Source organism: Pteronotus mesoamericanus, unplaced genomic scaffold (genome assembly GCF_021234165.1).
Source record: "Pteronotus mesoamericanus isolate MK-2021 breed Mesoamerican mustached bat unplaced genomic scaffold, CSHL_Meso_final scaffold_54, whole genome shotgun sequence".
NCBI lineage: Eukaryota > Metazoa > Chordata > Mammalia > Chiroptera > Mormoopidae > Pteronotus > Pteronotus mesoamericanus.
The window spans coordinates 17,161,543-17,184,160 of NW_026555321.1; the positions used below are offsets into that span (position 1 = coordinate 17,161,543).

At 38.1% G+C, this 22,618-nt stretch overlaps 1 protein-coding gene across 1 annotated transcript in view; it reads left to right on the forward strand.

Moving 5' to 3' along the window:
• The window catches only part of TBC1D5 (TBC1 domain family member 5), a 490,954-nt gene that overhangs the window by 428,797 nt on the left and 39,539 nt on the right, over window positions 1–22,618 (forward strand). Inside the window, exons 19-21 of the mRNA XM_054595215.1 lie at window positions 1,299–1,570; window positions 5,713–5,778; window positions 18,068–18,231. Of these exons, the coding sequence (XP_054451190.1) occupies window positions 1,299–1,570; window positions 5,713–5,778; window positions 18,068–18,231 (502 nt within the window). The remainder of the gene's footprint in view (window positions 1–1,298; window positions 1,571–5,712; window positions 5,779–18,067; window positions 18,232–22,618) is intronic.

The window sequence follows — 22,618 nt, forward strand, 5'->3', positions numbered from 1 at the left end:
GGCTGGCAAACCCTGGAAGCCTAAGGAGGAAGTGTGTGCAAGGTGGGGAGTGTTTACAGGGGTTAATTGCCGCTGAGAGTTGGTGGAGTAAGATAAGAATGGGCTTTTGGCTCTGCTGTGTGGTGGGAGGTCTTGGATGGCTTTGAGAAGTGGACTCAGAGCAATGGAAGGCCACAATCAGACCTTAGAGAGCCAGAGACTAAAGAAGCAGCAGTACCACATTAAGACACCTTTTGAAACAAAACGACTGTTGTGAGCTAATGGAATTCATATGGTAGAGACAGAGAAAATGGTGACGCAGGAGAGGGAGATGCAGAGCCCGAACGTAGAGACTGGCCATGGCTAGGGGCACAGACTCTTCTTCCCACTGTAACAGGTGAGAAGACCTAGACTGTAGGTGAATGCAGCTGCCACTTAACAAATATTTATCAAACACCTATTGATGCTGGGCAATGGCCAAATAGCAGAGAAACAAAAAATCCTTGTCTTCATAAAATGTTTACTCTGGTGGGGGTTGGAAGAAGTGGACAAATAATAATCAAATAAGGAAAATATATAGTATGTCAGCTGATGCAAAGTGCAATCAAGAAAAGTAAAGCAGGGAAGTGGGGAAGGAGCCTCTGGAACGCTGGGGCGGGCAGCAGGGATGAGGGTGGATTGCAGTTCTCATGATCTGGGCACTTAATATAATTTCTGTGGATTTACTTAATGACTCTCAAGTTTATTTTTCAAAATCATAATAAATGTGGCCTCATTCCCACATGCAAGAGCTAGAGGGGGACCTCCTGTTGCCTTGTTTCACAGGTGCCCCCTTGTGTGGGTAGCCCAAGACTTGCCCAGCCCTGTTCCTCTCTTTTAAAGTCCTCACCATAGGTTTTTGATAATTCATTTATGTATGTAATTATTTGATTCATATATTTACTATCTACTAGACTAGAAGCTCCAGAAGGAAAACTATGTCTGTTTTGGACAGTTGTATCCCCAGAACCTAGCATAGAGTTGGCATGCAATAGACCCTATTTATTGGGTGGATGGATGGATGGATGGATGGATGGATGGGTGGAAAGTATAAAGATTGTTTTCCATAAGCTGCATCTTTAAGAGTCCTGTTGTTTTATTATCCTGTGGTTAGTCACTTTTAAGTTTCCCCTTTTCACTTGGTGCAACTGATCTAGTAAATGGCTATTTTCGAAGCAGGTAGGGTATATTTTTATACCAATGGTGTATGTGAAATAATGCAAAATATAGTTGTCCTCCAATTTAAATAATGTCTCTCTACCTAATTTGTTTTTTTACAGGACCAATGCCAAAGGCACACCCCTGAATATAAATAAAGTCTCTAACAGCCTGATTAATTTTGGAAGGAAGTTGATTTCTCCAGCAATGGCCCCAGGCAGTGCTGGTGGCCCTGTATCAGGAGGCAGTGGTGGCAGTTCCTCCATGGCTGTGGCTCCCACCAGGACCTTAGCAACCTTAGCAGAGACCCCCAGGCATCATTTGCAGCAGCAGCAGCAGCAGCAGCAGCAGAGGCTGCTGAAATCGGAAAGCATGCCAGTGCAATTGAACAAAGGTAAGGAGAAAGTACTAATAAATCTAAAGGAAACACTCACAATAGAGCCTGGGATTTCCTCACCTGCCTGTGAGAAACCAATTTCCTGGAAATAGAAGTCAATGCAAAACTTAATTTTAAAAAGACTCATGGCATTAGATCCTTTTAAGTTAGATTATTAGATATTGTTCTTAATTATGACCATTTTATGTGGTTTCACATTTCTGTGAAGGTGTTCTTTTAACATTTGTATCCTACTATAATTGCATCCCAATCCTGTGGATCCCTTTAGAGTATGGCTTGAACTATCACAACACAGAATGGGAAATCAGCTGACTGTTATCTCTGCTATCATAGACAATAATGCTTTTGACTAGAAGAGTATCCGAAACGGGAAGTTCCGAATCTCACGGGCTTTATCTGGCAGAGCATTCATCCACGCAGTCCATTTGGAAGGAGCGTGCCACTAGGTTTGCAGCCACTCATCCGGCCGTTTTACCTCTGAGCTCCACAAACTAGAACCTTGGGGTTGGGGGGGGCGGGGGAAGCTAAATACAATGTTGAGCAGCCACAGTAGGTGTCTGAGTCCATGTACTAATGATTGAGCTATAGAGTCTGAGAGCAGAAGTCTGGGAAGTGAGCCGATCCGAACCTCTCATTTGATGAGCAAGGTCCCTGCCGTGGGTGCTGTCAGTGGCACTCTTGCTGCTGGGACTCAAGTAAACTCCTTTCTATTTCTGGACCTCCCTTGTGCTTCACCTCCCTCATGTGCTGCATTCTTAAGGGAGCCTTTCAGGTTCTAACTCAGAATCTTTATACACTTCTTTTCCACTTATTTCCAGAGACATATGATTAAGTACCCCTATTCATAGCAGATTAGAAAGAGCTACATTTAGTTTTTTTGTGGTGGGACTCTGCAATCTATACCACGGAAGAAAGAAATAATAACATGATGGCAGAAAATTTACAAAAATCATTCCTTAGCATTCCAAAGCATCAGATAGCCAGTTCGTTTCAAGGCACATAAACTGATGCATGCCTCATTTATGTCTCTAAGGGGGCCCCTAAGCAATAGCCCTGTTACATAACTGGTGTTAGCAGCAACTATAGTAATATTGAGTCAGTAGGAAGACCTTAAACCATGTTCCGTGTACTCTGTTTAAGAAGTTTACATCCAGAATTATGAAAAATTTTAAATTACTGGTATTTAAAATGGTAAAGTTAAGTTAAATGGTCTTTATTCCCCAATAATAAAATGAGTGTGTGTTCTTCCATTAAATACATCATGTTATCTGTTGTTGCCTATATGCAGTATTAGATACTATATATTAGTGTTTGAATTTTATTAGAGTATTCAGTTTACCTACATAAGACCATCTCGTTTAAAATTACATTCTTCTGTTTTTAATGTGGAGCTATCACACATGATTTAAAGAAAAGGAGACTTCAAATCATTAGCATGTTGTAAATGTATTTTAATGCCAGGAGACTTGCCCACTTACAGAATGGAAATGAATGTTATTTTATATATTTCATAATTGTACTGTTTTATTGTTCTAAACAAATATGATTTCAATATTGCTTTGATAACAAGCTGTACTCAGTAGTAATTCTAACTGATGGCAGGCAAATGAGTCAGAGAATCTCTTAATGCTGTAGCTTAAATTTTCTGAGGAACCAAGCCAAATGACTATAGAAATATAAAGTTGTGTCTCTAAGGAAATGTCAAGTATTAATATCACAGTAAGTGAGAAAGGAAGTGCATGAGGATGGAACAATTGATGAAAACCAAGTCCCCAGTTATAAGAAGACAACAGAGCACTTAAGCAAAGTATTTGGAACATGAGCTTCATCACTGGGGCATTTTGTAACTGATCTCCGTGCTGGAGGGAAGTGGCCTTGTTTGGCGACTCTTCTCTCTCTTTATTTCTGGTGTGTTCTTCTCATGCCAATCTACAAAAAGCTTGTCTACCTTCATATGGAAGGTTAGATATTCCTGATAATGTCCCTCCCCGCACAAAGTTTTGAACAAAACCGAGGAAAAGGCAAAGAGAACAGTTTATGCAAGTGGAAGCTAGCGTAGGCTCATGCTGTTCATCCGCTCACTGGTGAACTGTAAGCGGACCCCTAATGCTTTCTGACCCTTCGTTTCCTCGCCCTAAAGTAAGAGGTTTGGATGATCCCTGGGGGGGTTTCCAGCTCCAGAAATCTGTGGCTCCAGTGGTGAAAGATTATTTGTAAACTCTGCAGTGAAAAACACTTCTCCAACAGTGGCTCTTGAAGCAGGTATTTCCCACAGGCACCCTGCTGTGCCGTGACACCGGCCAGCCCGCAGGTGTGCCACAGATTTGTGTAGTACAGCAAGCACCATTCAGCCTGTCAGGAGGCTTGTGTTAGAATATGACTTCTAACTCTCTCAGAACGGCGCCATCTACTTAGTGCCTTTGAGGAAAGATAATGTAACAGCCGTTTTAGTGTACTCTGCTGGAAAATTTGAAAGTTGTTTTGAAAAATGGTTGTTTATAAAGATGAAAACGCTTATGGTTTTCCTAGGTTAGTTAACTCTCAATCATTTGTGCTTATACAGGGGAACAGCTGTATGGAAAACAGAAAATTCATGCATACGTTGCTTGAAATGCATTCTGTAGTTCGTGTATGTGTTGGGGGTGGGGTCATGAAGGAAGGAAAACGGAGCACAGATGTTCCTTCATAATTTTACTGGTAATATTTAATATTAAAATTAGTTTTCAGTCTCTAAATGTACACTAATAGGTGATCCAGAAACAGCAAAATAAAATGGGTAGCAAGCATAAAATTGAAAATTTCCTTTAAATATACAGAAAACAAGCATGCCACTTACCAGTGAATAGAGAGTTAACTGCGTTATGAAAATTCAGGACCTGATAAGTTCTGCTAAAAGCTGTTTATCAGTTGTTTGGAGTATGTACCTATTTATAGATTTTATTGCAGTTAGAGGAGAATATAAATGTGTGTACTGTTAATTGATGGGGATGATATCATTGCAACCCAATAATTTCCAGATGAGCTGACCATGCTGTAAATTATAATTGTAACAAGTGGTCAAGGCACTGAGGATATGTTATGTAGTTTAAAAATAAATTTTTTTTTACTATTGTGTAAAAACTACAGGGAAAGCAAGTCCATTAATCATATATTATCATACATAGAAAATATGGTGCCTTTTAAGAAGGCTTCCTTTTTTTTTTTAACCTAGTTAATCTTTAAATAACATGGGCCTTCAGATGCTGATATATCTAGAGGATTACTCTGTTGACAGTGAGTGCTTGTGTTAAACCCTGTCATCCAGGAAGGAAATCAAAGAAGCAAAAAGTCTCCCGTCTATAAATGGTAGTGTGCCTCGGTTCTTCACAGAGCGTCCCAGAGTGCTCTTTTGGCTTTCTTCTCCATGTTCCTAAAATGCAACCCTTTTTCCCCATTGCCTTTGTCTGGTTTCCAAATTTGAACGCTTCTTTATTTGAAGCATTTACATCAGGTCCAATTTGTAAATGAAATCTTGCCTGAAATAAGTATATCAGGTTTAAAGGATATGCAGTTCACAGATTTATTTTTACATGTTGACATTTATAAGTACATGTGGTAACTTTTGAAATCTTTTCAATACTTAATGTGAAATTAGAACTTGTTTAGGTCCTTATCTGATCACTGAAGAAGTTGGTGTCAAGACTAGTTAAAAATAAATTGTGTCTGTTATAGAAGGAAATCAATTTCAAAAGAATACTTAATAAATGAATGTAACTTTTTTGTATAAAGAATTTTAAAAAGAAAATATAAAATCATGCTAATATTTGTAGCACAATGAAATCTGTTCAGCAAAATATTTTGATTGCTAGAGTTTCCTGTACTTTCAACTAGGAGAAACTTGTTTTATACTTTAGTAGAAACTTGTTTTTCTTTTTCTTTAAGAAAAACATGTACACATAAATGCTTTTTAGGAAACACTTTTAAAAAATAGTTACTTTTAAAAATATTTTATATTTATTTTCATAATATTTCACTGTATTTTCTGTTTTACTTTACTTTTAGTAATTCAGTTGATAAATGTATTATAGCATTAAGTGTGAAAGAAAAGTTGATTTTTTTCCTTTTTATGAAATCTAATTATTTTTTCTTATGAAATCCAGGTGATATAGTTACAGGAAGCAATGCTCAGGTTTCTGTTCCTGTCCAGACTCTAACTGACCTCCAAGGTACAGTTACCACGGCAACGAAGTATATCTCTTTGCCTGCAATATTATCATTGCCTGTTCCAAAGCTCCATTATTCTTTTTGCCCACCCTCCATTCGTAGTTTATCAGTTCACTACCATTGTTCAACCACTGGGTGGCACTGTTGTTTAGAACAAAAGTCCTCATGTCATACCTTGGGGATGCCAAATCTAGCTGTGATGTGGGTTTTCTGTTAAGTTTGCATCAGCCTCTTTCATTGTGAAGTATGGTCTACCATTTTTGGTGATTTCAACACTATATTTTATTGGGCAGCTCACACCCAAGTGTTCTTTTTGTTGCATAGATGCTCTGTGGCAGTAACTGATGAATTAGTTCTGAGAATATACCATTTTATGTGGGGTTTGAATGCATATTATTATATATATTGGGTGTTAAACAGAGTACTTGTTATTTTATCCAAAAGAATTACAACTTGATTTTAAAATAAATTTTTAAGTACAGGCTTTGTATTATGAATCATAGTAACAGAAAGTTTCATGTGACAAATCTCCATGCATAACTAGCAGTGATTCAAAATAAAAAGCTATTTTAATACTGTAATTTTAGTTCAAAATATAGGAAAAATTTAAGAAATGCAAAATAATAGTAATCCATATTCAGCATTTCCTGTAGAACTTAAAAAATAGAAATATCTAAAATTTCTGCATTAATCTCTTATTATATAATCTTTGAGATAAAATATGCTAAAGAGAGGAGTTATATATTAAGCAGAAGCCTAGACTAACTTTAATAATCTCCCATTTAAATTCAAACTAAAAAGTGTTAATTAAAATTTATATTATGCTTTGCCTAATTTAAAATATCCGCATAGTTTAGTCATGCTAGTAGTATTAAAATACTGTTCTAATAATATGTCTTCATGATATGTATGCTTCTTGATAAACTAACAGAAAAGAATATATTGTGATTAGGAAATGAGTGGTGTGTGGCCTATCATCTTTTAAAAAACAAAGTTGCGATAGAGGGATGTGACCTTGCTTCTATATATAGTTCTGTGTTTCACAAGTGTAGTTTCTAGTTGTGTTCTGGTAACTGAACCAGCTGACCTTTAAGGGTTTTTTCAGTCTGAGGATTACATGAGGAGCTGCTATGTACTCTTCCTGGTGTCTGTTAAGTGATATAAAGGGATGCAGCAACATGGAAACAGAAAAGGCAGATAATCTCTAAAAGATTTCTCTTTGGCCTTGCCAGTTATTGCACTTAAATAAACATCGATGTGATCATCTGATATGATGAGAATTCATAGGACTTAAATTTGTTTACTAAAAAAATTAAAATCTGAGCCCCTCACCCCCACCAACAACTCTTTAACAAGTATCTTGTTAAAGTTACGTGTTAAAGTAACTTTATCCCAAAGTTAGTTTAGCTATTGAAAGAGAGAGCTGACGGCTGCCTTGCATATTTTGACCTCTGCTTCTATGCTATTATTGCTCAATTCATTTTTTTCCTACAAACCAGAGCCACTTGAACAATGTTGTTTTTTAATAGCATCTTGAAGAGGGAAGTTACATCATTTTATTCAGATAACTTTATGTTATATAAGTAGATTCATGTCATTCATTTATTCAACAATTATTTACTGAGTGCCTACAATGTGCCAGGCTTTGTGTTCATAGGTCCCTTGCTGTCCCTACAGCATGACCAGGTGGCTTGGGCATGAACCTGTGCTTTACATGATCCAGGGAAGAACACCCAATCAGGAACCAGCTCTCTCTCCAGATGCCCTGTTCAGAAGCCCGCTGCTCGCCGTGCTCCGACAGAGATTCTCTCAGTCTGTTGGGGAAGGCTCCAGCCACTTTATGAGACCTGAGGCCCCAATGCACAGCTTTCGGTCTGGGATGACGGCTGCCGCGGCCGTGGTGAGGAGGCAGTGAGAGGATGCCTGCCCGCCCTGACCTGAAGAAGGCACTTCGTGTTTTCTTCAACACTCTGCAAGTCAGAAAGCAAGTGGAGGGAGAAGTAAACTAAGTAGTGGTGGCAACAAAAAACTTTCTAAAAATTTGTGCTTAACAAGATCAGTTATATTAGAAGTTAGAGAACTTCATCAAATATGCCAAACCCTTTTATAGTTCCCTGCAGAGTAGGTGTACTTTTCATTTCATGAAACTAAAACTACCATTTAGAATTTCCCCAGATGTCTTCTTTTTCAAGAAATGAAGTAAATATCAATACTTTCCATGATTCTTTGAGTATATATAGTCTTTTTAATGAGCTTTTATTTCTGTAATCGTTGTCTTTTAATACACAATAATTACATGTGTTTTAATTTTTTTTTTTTGGAAGAAAAGTGCTGACTATAAAGTGAGAATTTACAATTTAGCTCAATAAATAATTTTTGGAAACTTTGGAAAATTCTTTTTATATCTCTCAGTATAGGTTGCAATCATTTAAAATGTGCCACAGGAAAATTAGTTTTTTGAAGACAGCTCAGTAGGTTTCTTCAAAATTATTTTTGAAAATGTACACCTACCCCAGAAACTTTTTTTCCAGACATATTTAGGAATTTATTCACAAACCAAAAAGCTTTTTAATATGGATACACACACACACAGACATAGACACACAGGTATTACTTCCAAAGAGAATTTAGAATTTCCAACAATAAAAGTGTGTAAGTGTTATCATATAATAGACCATTAAGAAAGAAATTTCAGTTTTTTAAGTAATTGCCATAGACATTTTTAAAATTTACATTTGTGTGTATTTCTGTTAATGGGTAGGAATATATATGTATATATACATGCACACACATAGGTATCATTATATAGCATTTAAAAATAAAAAAGGAAGAAAAAGGTAAAAAAAAAAAAAAAACTCCCTGCCCAGATAACTACTGTTGGCATTCTTAGAACTAAAACACATGTGACATTAAACAATCCCAATTAATTAAAGTTATTAAATAGAAAGAAATAACCCTTTTCTCCTCCCACTTTTTTCTGCCAGCCCACTCCCCTATGGGTTATTTTTGTTAAGTTTCTTATCATTTCTCTTAGAGGGAAAAAAAATAGATTTTAAACTGAGGAGTTCAGCGGGAGTCACACTAAAGTGATAACAGCTCACGTGTCTAGAGGTGACTTCCTCTCTGGACCTTCAAGAATAAAGCACTAACTAACAAATGTCCTAGTGCAGATGACACACAGCAGACCGGTAGACAAAGAAAAGGGAGGTCAAATCATCTAGACACTGTCATGACCAAATGGAGACAGCTTCTACTCAAAAGAGTGAGGGAAGACAGTGAAAACCAAAAAAGCATCCTGTGGATGACCCTATATTGATCACCCTGGTTGTTACTGAGAAATGATAGCCCTGAAGCAGAACAAATAGTTCCATTATGTTCTGTATAATTACTTTAACAAGGCAGAGAAATATACAATATGTAAAACAAGTTCAGGGAAACATCGATTAGCTAGAAAATGCATTTTTGTGGAACAGTTACTCCAAAAGACGTTGAATAAAAAGAGTTGTCTTTGGATTGAGAATAAGATGAGAATTTGCCCTTTACTAGCATTTTTCTTCCGTTTTAGGTCCCGTTCACTGCGGCCCACCTGGCATAGGCCTTATTAGAGGAGCAGGGCCACACACGTCCGCCTAGCGGGGTCCCTGGAGCTGGGCCTGGGTTTGAGTCCGCCTCCATCCCTGCCTTGCTAGATGAGCTAGAAAAGAACAGCTGCTTCAAGGGTGGTTGTAGGAAGTGACCGCAACACTGTCCCATAGTAAGGGCTCAAGGGTGCTACCATCAGGTGGTGGTGATGCTGGTAGAGCCCTTGTGTTTTTCTCAAATGCCTTCTGGTTTTCAGAATCAAATTATGAAGGAGCCAACTCAGCACCTCTATATTTTCTTAATAATAACTTCCGATACCCTGAAATCCAGTTCGCAGGCAAGAGGTCTGTTCCTAGGTACAGCCTGCTTCCTTCCATTTGCGCTCTGGTGACACCAAGATGTATGTTTTCCCTGAGCAGACGTCAGCCCTCTTGCTGTCTGTCATTCAAGGCCGAGGTACCCAAATGTTACCAGACCGACCAGATGCCTCCTTTTCTCCTGGGTCACTGTGTCAAGTCAGGCTGACCCCGCTTCTGTGGCCGCAGCACGGGGCCTCGCGGGCTTTTCCCTTTCAGCTCGGAGCCACGCCTCCCCGCCAGCGGCCCCCAGATTTCCTAGCCTCGTAAACATTTTGCTTTTGGACTTGATCCTATTTTACACTAGTCCTGGTGTCATTTTCAATTACATATGGATGGCAGGAAGCTCCGAAGAATTTAATCAGACTGTGCTTGAGCCAGATCTTCCAGTAGCCTAGCTGCCTTGGAGAGACTGTGTTCTGGGCCAAGAATGACCCGCCCTGCGCCACCGCCACCACCCCGCTCATCACGTTTTAAGATTTACCTCACACCTCTGACTGCCTCAGAGAAAGTTAGACCCTCCCTCCTTGGTGCTTCCAGAGTACTGTTTTGTATACTGCTGTTCGCTTCCGTCAGCTGGGATTACAAGCCAGTGCATGTACCAGGCTGTATATCCCTTGTACTGTTATTTTGGGAGCTTTAGAAGAGCTCCTGGTGTATCGTCCTCCCATCCTCAGGGCTGGACGGAGTTTCTGCAGCATTTCAGAAGCTTGTGCCCTGTTGCTTGGTTATGAATGAAAGGCTGCGCGCAAGCCTGACGCAGCTTAAGAACTGGTCTATATTTAGTATGTTTGAGAGTACCTTGCAACATAAAATAACTATTAATTAATTGCCTTGGGACAGGATTTCTGATAAATAAATGTGAGGCAAAGATTTATGGGTAGGAAGCTTTGCACAGAGTACGCTCAAGATCAGCACCCACGGAGTGAAAGAGGCAGCACTGAGCTGAGGAAGGGATGGCCCTTCAGGTTGCCCGCCTTGAGGCAAGGGGGCCAGCCCTCCTGCTCTGTCAGCCCAGACCAGTATCTGGTTTGGAGCTAATCCCCTGGGGAGGGTTGTGTCCTGGGGCAAAGCAGCTCCCTTCAACTCAGGGCTGTTTCCAGAAGGGAGCTCATGAGAGCCATCCGCAGCAGCAGGGGAATCTGAGCAGGGCACCACAGCAATAGATTTAAGAATGTGCCTCTAAGAATAAGCTTTAGTTTTAGTGCAAAAAAAGAAATTATTAATGCTGTTCCTAGCAGTGAAAAACTTGAAAAGATTTGTAGAGCTTCGGAGCCACTGTGCAGATTTTGAGCATTAAGCTTGCTGAGCATATTGCATCCTCAGCTTAGAAGTGTCCATCCAGGCGAGGCCTGGGTGATAGATTGTCTCATCCATTGGTGAAAAGGGCAGAGAGGTCTGAGTCCTTTCTGCTGCCAGGCTCTTCCGACAGACCTCCAAAGGCAAGAGTCCATCATCACCTTTGGGAGCATGTTGGTGACTCCATTTTCATCAGGTCTAAAATGGTTATGTTCCCAAAGGACACAAAACTGTTAGTAATTGAGGGGAAATATATTTTGTACAGGATTTTTATGTGAGATATAGGCCAAGAACTTTATTGTTGCCCTACTGTATCCACCCACCACGCTAACTTTTCCCAATCAGTGAAGCTGGTAATGACCACAGCCCTTGTCCTCAGTGAAATCTGGCCTTTGTGATACGAGAATCTGTAATATTCTCGTATCAAGAATTGAATACAGGAGGCCTGACCATCAACTTTGTTTGTAGAAAAAAAAATCTCAAAATACATATATATGCCCTAAAAATTGGGTAGATGGGCCTATTCCCCAAATATGGGTTGTTGGGGGTTTTTGTTTGTTTCTTCTTTGCCATTTTGAATTAATACCTCCTTGGAGTCACTCTCTGTGATACAGAAATGAAATAATATGTGTTGACACAGCATTTAAAATTTGGACAAATCTTATGTTTCAGATATATATATATGGAGATATATGGATGGATATGTGTATGACATATATGTCCATATATATGTCTCATACATATCCATATATATGTCCATCCATCCTTAGGCAAGTTTATTAAACTCTCTAAGCCTCAGTTTTCTTATACGTAACTACTTCACTATGTCATTAAGATTACATGAGATAATATGTACAAAAGTCCATATATGTCCTTGGACTAATGTTTTACAAATATCACACTGCTATAGTGTATTTTAATTTTCTAATCTCTTCTTTGGTTAGACAGACTAGGGTATATGTATATCAGGAAGGCTGGAGAAAAAAATGAGTAGTACACAGCTATAGTACAGATAAAATCTAGAATCAAGGTTTTCTGCTCTTATAATTTAATCGTGGAAACAGTTGCTTTATAAAAACTCATATGGCTTCTTAAGATTTTTTTCTTTGATAATATTATGATTCCTTTTAAATAGAAAGTTATCCCAAGAAGTTTGATAGAACTTTACTTATATATTGTAAGTATCAGATAAATAGCTATAATAGGTACTACCTCATTTCAGAAGTATTCAAGGCAACTAAAATTTTGTAAGATTTGATATATATAACTGCCCACAACTTTTTTTTTCCATTGTGGAAGAAATGTAAAAAGTTGTAACAGTCCACAAAATTTTAATTTTTTCCAGCAGCATAATAAAATGTAAGGGATTCTACGTGGCATTTTAAATTAACTTGGAATTTGAACTGTACTGTCAAATACTGAGTGTCTAGAGATCATAAGTAGAGTATAATAATCAAAAGAGTAATAAAGAGAATTTCCCATTTATTTAACAGTTCTGTAGGTCCAAAGTCTGACACAGATCTCACCAAGATAAAACCAAGGTGTCAGGAGGCTCCCAGAGAGAATCTTTTGCGCTGTTGTCAGAATCCAGTTCCTTGTGGCTGCAGGATCAGCGTCGCCCTTTCGTTGCTGGCTGTCGGCCGAGGGCTGTTCTCAGCTTCTCGAGGAGGCCACGTTGGCCCACGGCCCCTCTCTTCATCTCAGGGCTGGCCATGCCAGGTCGAGTCCCTCTCGTGTCTCAGCTGTCTCCTTTTGCTTTAGTCACATCTCCAACTCATTTTCCTGCCTTGCTAGTCCATTTTAAGGACTTTCTGTTTATATTAACCCACCATGAAAACCTAGGATATTCTTCCCATCTCAAGGTTCTTGTTCTTAATCGTACCTGCAAAGTCCTTTTGCCACCTAAGATAACATACCCACAGGCTCTGGAGGTAAGGGTGTAGGCATTGTTCTGCCTGCCTCATATATTGACTTTTAAGGGGAAGATATGAATGATCAAAACTGACCCAAAGAAAAGTAGAAAATCTTAATAATGGAATGAACATAGAAAAAATCCAAAAAGCCATCATCATAATTCCTTTAAAAAGTCACCAGCACCAGAGAATTTTATAGGTGGGTGATTCAAATTTTGAAGGGATAGATAAATTCAATTGTATAAATGTAGAAAAAATTTAAAATGTTTTCATTTCATTTAATCAAAATGCTTTGGCTTCTTAGATTTATCTTTTTTCTATGGACTTCTAAAAGCAATTTGAAACTCAAAGCTAAGCAAACGTTCCTTTTGTTTTAATTATATCTTCCATGACCCCAAGGCAATAAAGCTACTTAAAGAGTAGAGTTCCAAGTAGCAATGAGAAAATACTCATAAAAGGAAAAAGAAAAACCTAGGTTCATAGTAAATACTTAGATTTATTCCCATTTTATCATCTTGGGGTAAGAAATGCATTCCTAAGCAGAACCATAAAAACAAAAGCCATAAAGGAAAACGTGGACACATACACACACATATACACACAAAGATCTGAGTTCCAGGATTTAGGAGGAACTCCCTTAATTCAGCTTTTTAAAATAAAATGAGCAGAGACAGTTCAGACAGGACCTTCATGTGGCTGATATAACTAATGAGGCTGAATATCTCAACCTTCAGCCTCATTAGTTATCAGGAAATGTCGAACTAACATAGTGAAATTCTCCCTTCATCAGATTAACCAAATAAAAAATGAGATGAATAGGTAAAGATATATCATGTTACATTTGCACATGTATATAAATATACATACACATATGTTAAAATCCTAGGGGAGAGCAATTTGGAATAATTTATGTAGATTTAAAGTGCACATACAATTAGACTTAGCAGTTCCATTTATATAACTTTACCTGATAGAAATAATCAACTGTTTATACATAAAGACGTACTTCTTTAGAGTTTTAATTGTCATTTAGTTTATAAAGACAAAAAATTAGAAAAATCCTAAATGTTTAGGAAGGTTACAATTTTTTTTCCTTCGCAGCCATTAAAAAGAGTAAGACAGATTGTTGTATAAGAGAAAGACAAATTTTAAAGACCCACATTTGGTCCAAAAAGCAAGTTCCAGAGGGAAGCACTTTTGGAAGGCAGAATAAGGATCTCTGAAAAATATTTCTCCGTAGAAGCAACATAATCAGTGGCACCAATGTCAAAGTCAGCTTTCTCAGAACTCAGGAAGTGAATGAAAGAATTGCAACAATTCCAGGAGTATCTATTCTAGAAAAAAGTGGCAGGATCTCCATTAGAACAGCATGCTTTGACCTTATTCAGAATTCACTAAGAAAGAAACCCTATCCACAGGGCATCCATTGAAAATAATCAGTGGAAATCACTTAATATCACAGCTGCCAAGGCAGAAATGGAGCAAACAAGAGGCTAACCAAAAATTTAACAGAAAAATCAGAGGCTACCAAAAAACTTAAAATCAAAGACCCCTGGGGGTCTTCAAAAAGGTCTGATATATTTCTGCGATTCTAGAAGGATACACACATGCAGGATTGTGCACATGACCAGAAAAGACTTGAGAATGGCATGATCTCTCAACTCTGGATGAACCCTGAGGCTCTGCGTACGCAGGAATGAAGGCTAAAGCAGAATTGTAAATCTCCGCTGGAGCATTGAAGTTATCCCCCAAAACACACACAGAACACCCACCAAATGCTTTGAGACTTACTGGTTCAACGCATTTAAGGAAAGGAAGCCTCTGTCTCTTTACTGACCACTAAGCTAACAAAGCAGAGACTTCAGTGGCCAAAGAATGTAGACATAGCAAAATTTGTTTTAAGGTAGTCATCAAAAAAATAAACAAGAAAAATCCAAGGGAAAGAACGGGATCTAATTTCCAATGCTGCCACATTATTTAAGCTTTCGATGAAAATTCTGAGACATGTAAAGAAACAGGAAAGTAGAAAGTATACACGGGAAAAAGCAGTCAACACAAACTGCCCCTGAGGAAGCTGAGACACTAGACCTACTAAAGACTTTAAATCAGCTACTGTAAATATCTTCAAAAAGCTAAAGGAAACTGTGTCTGAGGAACCAACAGAATGTAGGAGACCAATGTCTCACCAAATAGAGAATATTAATAAAGAGATAGTAATTTTTAAAAGAACAAAATAGGTATTCTGGAGTTAAAAAGTGCAATAACTAAAATTTAAAAAAAAATTCACTACAGAGGATCAACAGTAGATTTGAGCTGACAGAAGAAAGAGTCAGAGCTTGAAGATATGTCAATTGAGAGTATCCAATCCAAAATACAGAAAGGTAAAAGGAGGAAGAAAAATTAACAGAGCCTCAAAGACTTGCAGAATACCGCGTGTCATACCAATATACAGATGACAAGAGTCAAGGAGAGGAGGTGCCCTGACCGGTGTGGCTCTGTTGGTTGGGTATCATTACACAAAGCAAAAGGTTGCCAGTTAGATTCCTGGTCGGTGCAGATACAAAAGGCAACTGACTGATGTTTCTTTCTCATATCCATGTTTCTCTCTCTCTTTCTGCCTGCCTTCCATTCTCTTTAAAAATAAATAAATAAATAAATAAATATTGTTTTTTAAAAGAAGAGAAAAAGGTGTAAAAAGAATATTTGTAGAAATGCTAGCTGAAACATTCCAGTTTTATGAAAAACATTACGTATTTAAGAAGCTCAATCAACTCCAAGCAGGATAAACTCAAAGACATCCACTCTTGGACACATCACAGTCAAACTTAAAAGTCAACAGCAAAGAGAGAATCTTGAAAGCAACAAGTAAAAAACAACTCATGGTATCCAAAGGAGCCTCAATAACATTAACAGCTGATTTTCATCAAAACCACGGAAGCCAGAAGGCAGCAGGATGACACCATCAAAGTGATATTTTTTAAAAGACTGTCAACCAAAAATTCTATAGCCAGTAAAACTATCCTTCAGAAAAGAAAGAAAATTAAGACAGTCACAAATAAAAACAGAATTCACTACCGGCAAATCTGTCCTTGGCACTGGGACCTGTTCTCTCTGCTGCTTTCCTAACCTCAGGGTTACTGTCCTTAAAGGGTCAGCAACAATATCATCCATTACAGGTTGAGGCAGAAGTACAAAAGTTTTATTTTAGGGAATAGCAGCTGTGGAAGGAAAAGGGGAGAACATAGAACTAGGCAAGGGGATGTTGTCAGACTGCGATGCAGACATCACAAAAGTCTCTGCTAGATGAACAAAAAGCTCTGGAGCCAAAATTTCCGACTAGAAGAGCTTTGGTGGGTAGAAATGGGCAGGCTTTTTGTTGCCAGTCACTAGCTGGGAAATATGAAAACTGACTTCATAAAAAGAGCAACTTTATTGAGATATAATTCATAGACCATACAATTCACCTTTAATTCGGTGGATTTTAGTATATTCACAGAGAACGCTCGGCTGTCACCAGTACCCAACCTTAGAACATTTCGAGTTAAACTTGGCTCCTCTCTTTCTCTCATACCCCTCATACTTTCCTCAGTAAACCTATTCAGTTTTAGCCAGAGTCTGACCTCTCCTTAACACCAAGCTCTGATCATTCTGCTTACTTGGAGTTTTGCAGTGGCAAAAACTTATTTCCCTGCTTTTGTTTTTGCCTCTCCCACTCCTAATTACATTCTCAACATTGGCAGCCAGAATGATCCTTTTAAAAGTAAGTCAAATTATGTCACGTCTCTGCTCAAATCCTCTAGTGGCTTTCAGTGGCTTCTCTTCTCATTAAAACTAATCAAAATCATCTGTAAATTGCTATCTGCTCTGATCCCTTGCTTGCTGTCAGACCTCAACTCCCACCCCTCACCCCCTCATTCTTAGCTTTAGCCAGTCCGGCCACCTCGCTGTTCCTTGAAAACACAAAGGTCCTGCTTGGGGCTTTTGTTCTTGCTGTTCCTTCATGTTATCTGCAAAGCTGGTATTTCGCCTTCCAATTTTTGCTCAAATGTCAGTACAGCTCAATACTCAGTGACACTTGTCCTGACCATCCTATTTAAGATTGCAACACCTTTCCCTGCCATGTTCTCCTTCGCTGTTTTGTTTTTATCCGTAGCCCTTACCACCATCTAAAATCATATATATTTTATTAATGTATGCCGGGGGCGGGGAGCAGAAGTAGATGACAGTTGTGGTATGCACAACTGCAAACCTACTTTTGCTCCACCCTGTATTTGTCTGTCTCCCCGTCACTACAACGTACCCTCCCTGAAGGATAGGATGTTTTATGGTATTAGTTTCTACTGTCTCCCTGCACCCAAAATTGCCTAGCACTTACTCGGCCTTCAGGTACTAATGGTTGAATGAATGAATGCAGCAGGTATTTTACTAGGTCCTTAGGTTCCTATGACAATCATGCAAGAGTAGCCCCCTTTGTAAGTAAGACCTGCATGGGTCTGGCTGTAGCTAATTCTGTATACCTGACTTCAACACAAAGCTGCCTTCTCAGCAGGACTTACTAGAGTCCTTGCACCTGTCTGAGGGAGTATTATGGAGCATTGTTGGCGATCACAGATGCATCCACCATAGTACAGGGACCAGTCTAGAAACAGGCCCTGTGAGCCAGCACCTTGTCCCAATTTCTAGATGCTTCCACTATAGGCTAGAGTAGCCATATATCTATTCTGCAATTAATGAAAAGGAAAGAGACTCTTTTGAAAAACTGGTGAAGGATTTCAATTTTTTATATTAATAATATAATGTACAGTATAATAGTGTCCAGTTTCTGTTATTAAGGATGATTCTATTACTGAAGGTCCAGTTTTCTAACCTACGATTTCTAAAAACTTATTTTTTTATGTTTTATATGTGTGCAGCACTTGGGACTACTGTAGTATAAATTACGTGTAGAAAACTATAGCATACTTCGTTGTTTAAAATAATTGACAGCTACCCTGATACAAAAAATGTATGCATTTTAATGCTCCATAATGTCATTATGTTGACAGTGTGAACAAAGAGGTATCATAATTACTAAGAACAGTAAGCTTAGTGTCTTAATGAAAAAGTGGTGTTTCATTATTGATACTTAACTTTTCTTACAGGACAAAGTACTAAAAACATCAGTTCATCTCCAAGTGTTGAGAGTTTGCCAGGAGGAAGAGAAACCACTGGCTCCCCACCTATGTCTGCTACTAAAAAGGATTCCTTCTTCAGCAACATCTCACGGTCCCGCTCACACAGCAAAACTATGGGCAGAAAAGAATCTGTAAGTATTTCGCAATGGTTTTCTTGTTATCCCTCATTTTCCTCTCGAGTGATGCATTTGTTAAAGCCTCTTATAAAGCTCTAAAAATTCCTACAGACTAAAATGAATTACTCATCAAAAATAATTTGGAATATTTTAAGGCCATGGTCTGTATTACACTGGGGTGGAGGGGTAATGTAACATCAATTTAAAAGAAGTGAAATCCCAACTTTCAGTCCTTTTTTCCCCCTAAAAATGCCTTTTTGTCAAAGTCTGTTTTTTTTCCTAAAATGTAACAAATAGCATTATACCAAATAGATTAAGACCCTAAAACAAACCAAGCTGTTTTTTTCAGTTTCAAGTATTTCTTGAAACTTAAAAAACAATTATTTCACTACTCATTTTAAAAAGTCATACAAATTAAATTTAAATTATGGTATATTGATAGTTGTTCTCTACAAGCTATTACTCCAAGGAACCTATCTAAAGTATATCAAATGCTTAAAAAAAAAAAAAAAAAAGACAAACCTAGTTGTATCTGAAAAGTTTTTAAGCCAAATCACAATAAATAAAACATTTAGCCACATTTTATAGGTAGTTTAACACAATGTTCTACTATGAAGAATTCATCTGCCTACTGAAAGAAGATTTAAATTTAAGGTATTACAGAAAAGAGTCTAGCTGTTGCTGAAATAGTCCTAAATTGCGGGGCGGGGGTGTAAAACTTTTGAGGGATAATTATTTACAGTACCTAGAATTGATAATAGCATGGTATCTATTATCTGTGTGACTGTGTATGACGTTGGGTCAGACATGCAGCTTTGCAGTGCTTGAACCACTTCATCTGCAAATCAAACAACATACTTTGCTCTCAGAGGAGAAGAGTTCACTATGTACTCTCCTGGGGTCCCTTTCAGCGCCTAGGAACTGTGATCCTCTTGATTTGTAGAGGAGCAGAATGGAACTTTCATTTAGAGATGGCAGCTTAATGCAGGCAGTTAGCTCTTCTCCCTCTCAAATTCCACTCCAGGGATAGTTAGGGTGGTTAAAGATAAACCCCTGAGGAATAAGAAAACAGAAGAGAAGACAACAGCAACAAATTTTTGTTACTTGGAAAGCAGATGTTAAGTGCTAACTAACTTAACAGCCTAAGAAAGCTGAATGCCAAGTCAGCAGTAGGTAAAAACCAAGAAGCAGCTTGATTTAGATTTAAAATCTGGAAGCTCAGGACTGGAAATGGAGTAAAGGTAGAACTGAAGACATGAGGATTGGTCAGAAGTCTCTTCAAAAAGTAATTAGGTACCCCTGCCCACTCTGGCAGAGACTGGAGGTTTAATTCTTTGGACTGGGCAAGAGCAGGCACATTCAAGGATGGCACCGCCATACTGGAAAAGGAGTGATGAATGTATTTAACTACTGCATTTGAGAACCCAGGCCTTACCCAACTTGGTTCCCAAAATATCAGTGCGTATATCTCTGCAGGCAGGAAGAGTTTTCTCTAAGCAGAAGTCACAAATGAAAAAGAAAAAACAACACACAAGCATTCTGAACTTATTGGTTTTTCAGGGAAATGGCCACTTTACCCTCAGTGAACCTAACCATCACAGCCCCATCCAAACACAGACCTTTCACTTAACTTTTAGTTTACACTATTTTAAATGAGCAAGACAGCCAGGGATCGCCGGATACTTGAGGAGAGCATGGGATAGTGACAGTTAGACAAAAACAAAGAGAGAAAAGTAACATTTATATCCATGTTTTGATGTTTTCATGTGAGTGCCTGGTACACAGTAATTAAGCAAAAATAACTTGGATTAAGCTCTGGACATGTCATTTACCTTTGGTTAGAAAAGAGCAAAAAATGATATTAACATGAAATACCTCACTTTAAAAATACCATTCTTTTGAAACTCATTTTCTAAGTGGCTCTTTAGGTAAAACCAAAATAATAAAATGTTATTAAGCAAAAAATGCCACTGGGAGGAAACAAGTCTGTGCAGGAGTAGAATGCTTTAGAAAAAAAATATTTATAAATCAACCACAACAAAGATCATTAGAAATTAAAATACAATACCTACAATGTAAATATCTACAATGTACATACATCTACACTGTAGATCAATGTACATACATACATCTACAATGTAGATACAGGGTACAATATCTACAATGTAAAACTCAACAGAAGAGTTGGAAGACAAAATTGAGGAAGTCTCCCCAGAAAAGAGACCATAGGCAGAAATGGATGGTAGGAAAGAAAAATATAGAACCAACCCCAGAGATTCAAAATCTATAAAACAGGAGTTCCTGAAAGACAGAACAGAGAAAATGAAAGGAAGGGTGGAGTCAAAAATACAGTTCAGTAAGTTTTCCACTAATGAAAGACCTGTTTTCAGATTGCAAAAGTCCATGGAATGTCCCACACAAGTAAATATAAACCCACATACAGACCCATCGCTGAAAAAGGTCAGAACTCTGGAAACAAGGTGATGTCCTACAAACTTGTAGAACTAGGTGAAAAAAAAGAAAAAAAGATTTCGAACAAAGGATCGAGAATTCGCATAGCTGCAAATTTCCCATAGCCAGACTAGAAACAAGGCAGTGGAGGAATGAATGCCTTCAGAGTTCTGAGAGAAAATTACTTCCCACTTAGATTCAACACTTATCCAAACTAATTAAATCTGAGGGTAGAATAAAGCCACTTTCAGACATTCAAGAGTCATAAAATTTATTCCCATGCACCTCAGAAACCACTGGAGGATATGTGCTACAAAAATGAGTACGTGCGCTAAGGATGAGGAGTACATGAGAGCAAGTAAATAGATTATCCAGAGCAAGACAGAAGTATTCCCCAGATGGTAAGGTAGGGAGATCCCAAAACCACTCATACAACACAGCTACTTCGCAGGTCCAGAGAGCAGCAGCCAACCCAGATTGGGGAAAGTTAGAAGTTTCCAGAAAGTTTTCCCCAAAAAGATGAAGTGGTAAGAATAACTAATATATTTGAACAGATTGAGAAATATATGAAACTAGAGGTGAAGTTCAGTATAAATTCATGATAACTTGAGAAAAAATAGGCTAGTAAAACACAAGACAATCAGTAACCCCAAAGAAAAACAAAATAGCTACAGGAAAAGAAAGAAAGGTTATGATAAACCCTGTAAGTGAGCCAAGGCTTTAATTTATGTAGACAGTATAATGAAATCTATTGACTGTTAATCTAATCAAAATCATGATAAAATTCGAGAAAATAAACTGTGGGAACTGTGTATTTGCATGTAGAGGGGAGGAAATAAGTGGTCCCTGGTCATTAGAGCTAAATCCCCCTCTTCCATAGTGGAAAATTAGTTTATGAGGGGGGACCCCCAAAAAACCAATTTATTTGTTAAAAATTGTGTACTTATTCTTACATGTTTAAACTTCCGTCACCTTCAAAGTACTCTCCATTTGATGCAATACACCTATTGAGACCTTTTTTTCACTGCTCAAAACAGTTGTGGAACTTGTCAATTTTGATGCCTTTTAGTGCTTCTACCATTTTTTGTTCACCTCTTCCACATCGGCAAAATGTTTCCCATTGAGAACTTTCTCGTCTGGGGAAACAAAAAAGTTGCTTTGGATGAATAAGGAGGGTGGGACACGTGGGTCATGCCATTTTTGGTCAAAAACTGAACACTCGACATGATGTGGGCAAGTACACTCATAAATCGCTCGTCATGAAATGGACAAACCTGTTGAAAGAGTCTTCAAAGAAAATTCCGGCTGAAGCTGAACGCAGCCTCTCACAACACCAGCTGGTACACTGGTACAGATAGGTTCCTATAACACTCACCTAGTCGGGGAAGCCTGTATTACTAGGGACCCACCATCCTGAAGATAATCTGGGTTTTTTGGGGTCCTCCCTTGTATAATACTCTAGAACAGCGATTTTCAACATTTTTCATCTCATCGCATATATAGTAAATACTAAAATTCTACAGCATACCAAAAAATACTATTTTTTGCCAGTCTGGCCAAAAAAAGGTATAATTTTGATTGATCTACAAAAAAATTATAATGGTAATTACTGACCTTTTTTGCTCCCAAGTGACTCTTTAAAAAAAAAAAAAAAATACAGGTCCTATACTTGCATATAAGGATTTCTGGAACCAAGACTTAGCCAGTCTGATGCAACTTTATCATGTGATGTGACCAATAAAATGCAACTCTATTATATGACCTATATTTATGGTTCAAAAGAGAGCACTCACAACAGACACTGTTGTTGTGTTGGCTGTTGCCAGTTTTCTGTTTGACAGTCTAAGGGAAAAGAGGTCAGTGCCCCTGACTAAATAGTCAGGTATTACATGTTTTAAAAATTCTGGCAGCACACCAGTTGAAAATCACTGCTGTAGAAAAATCAAGAAGT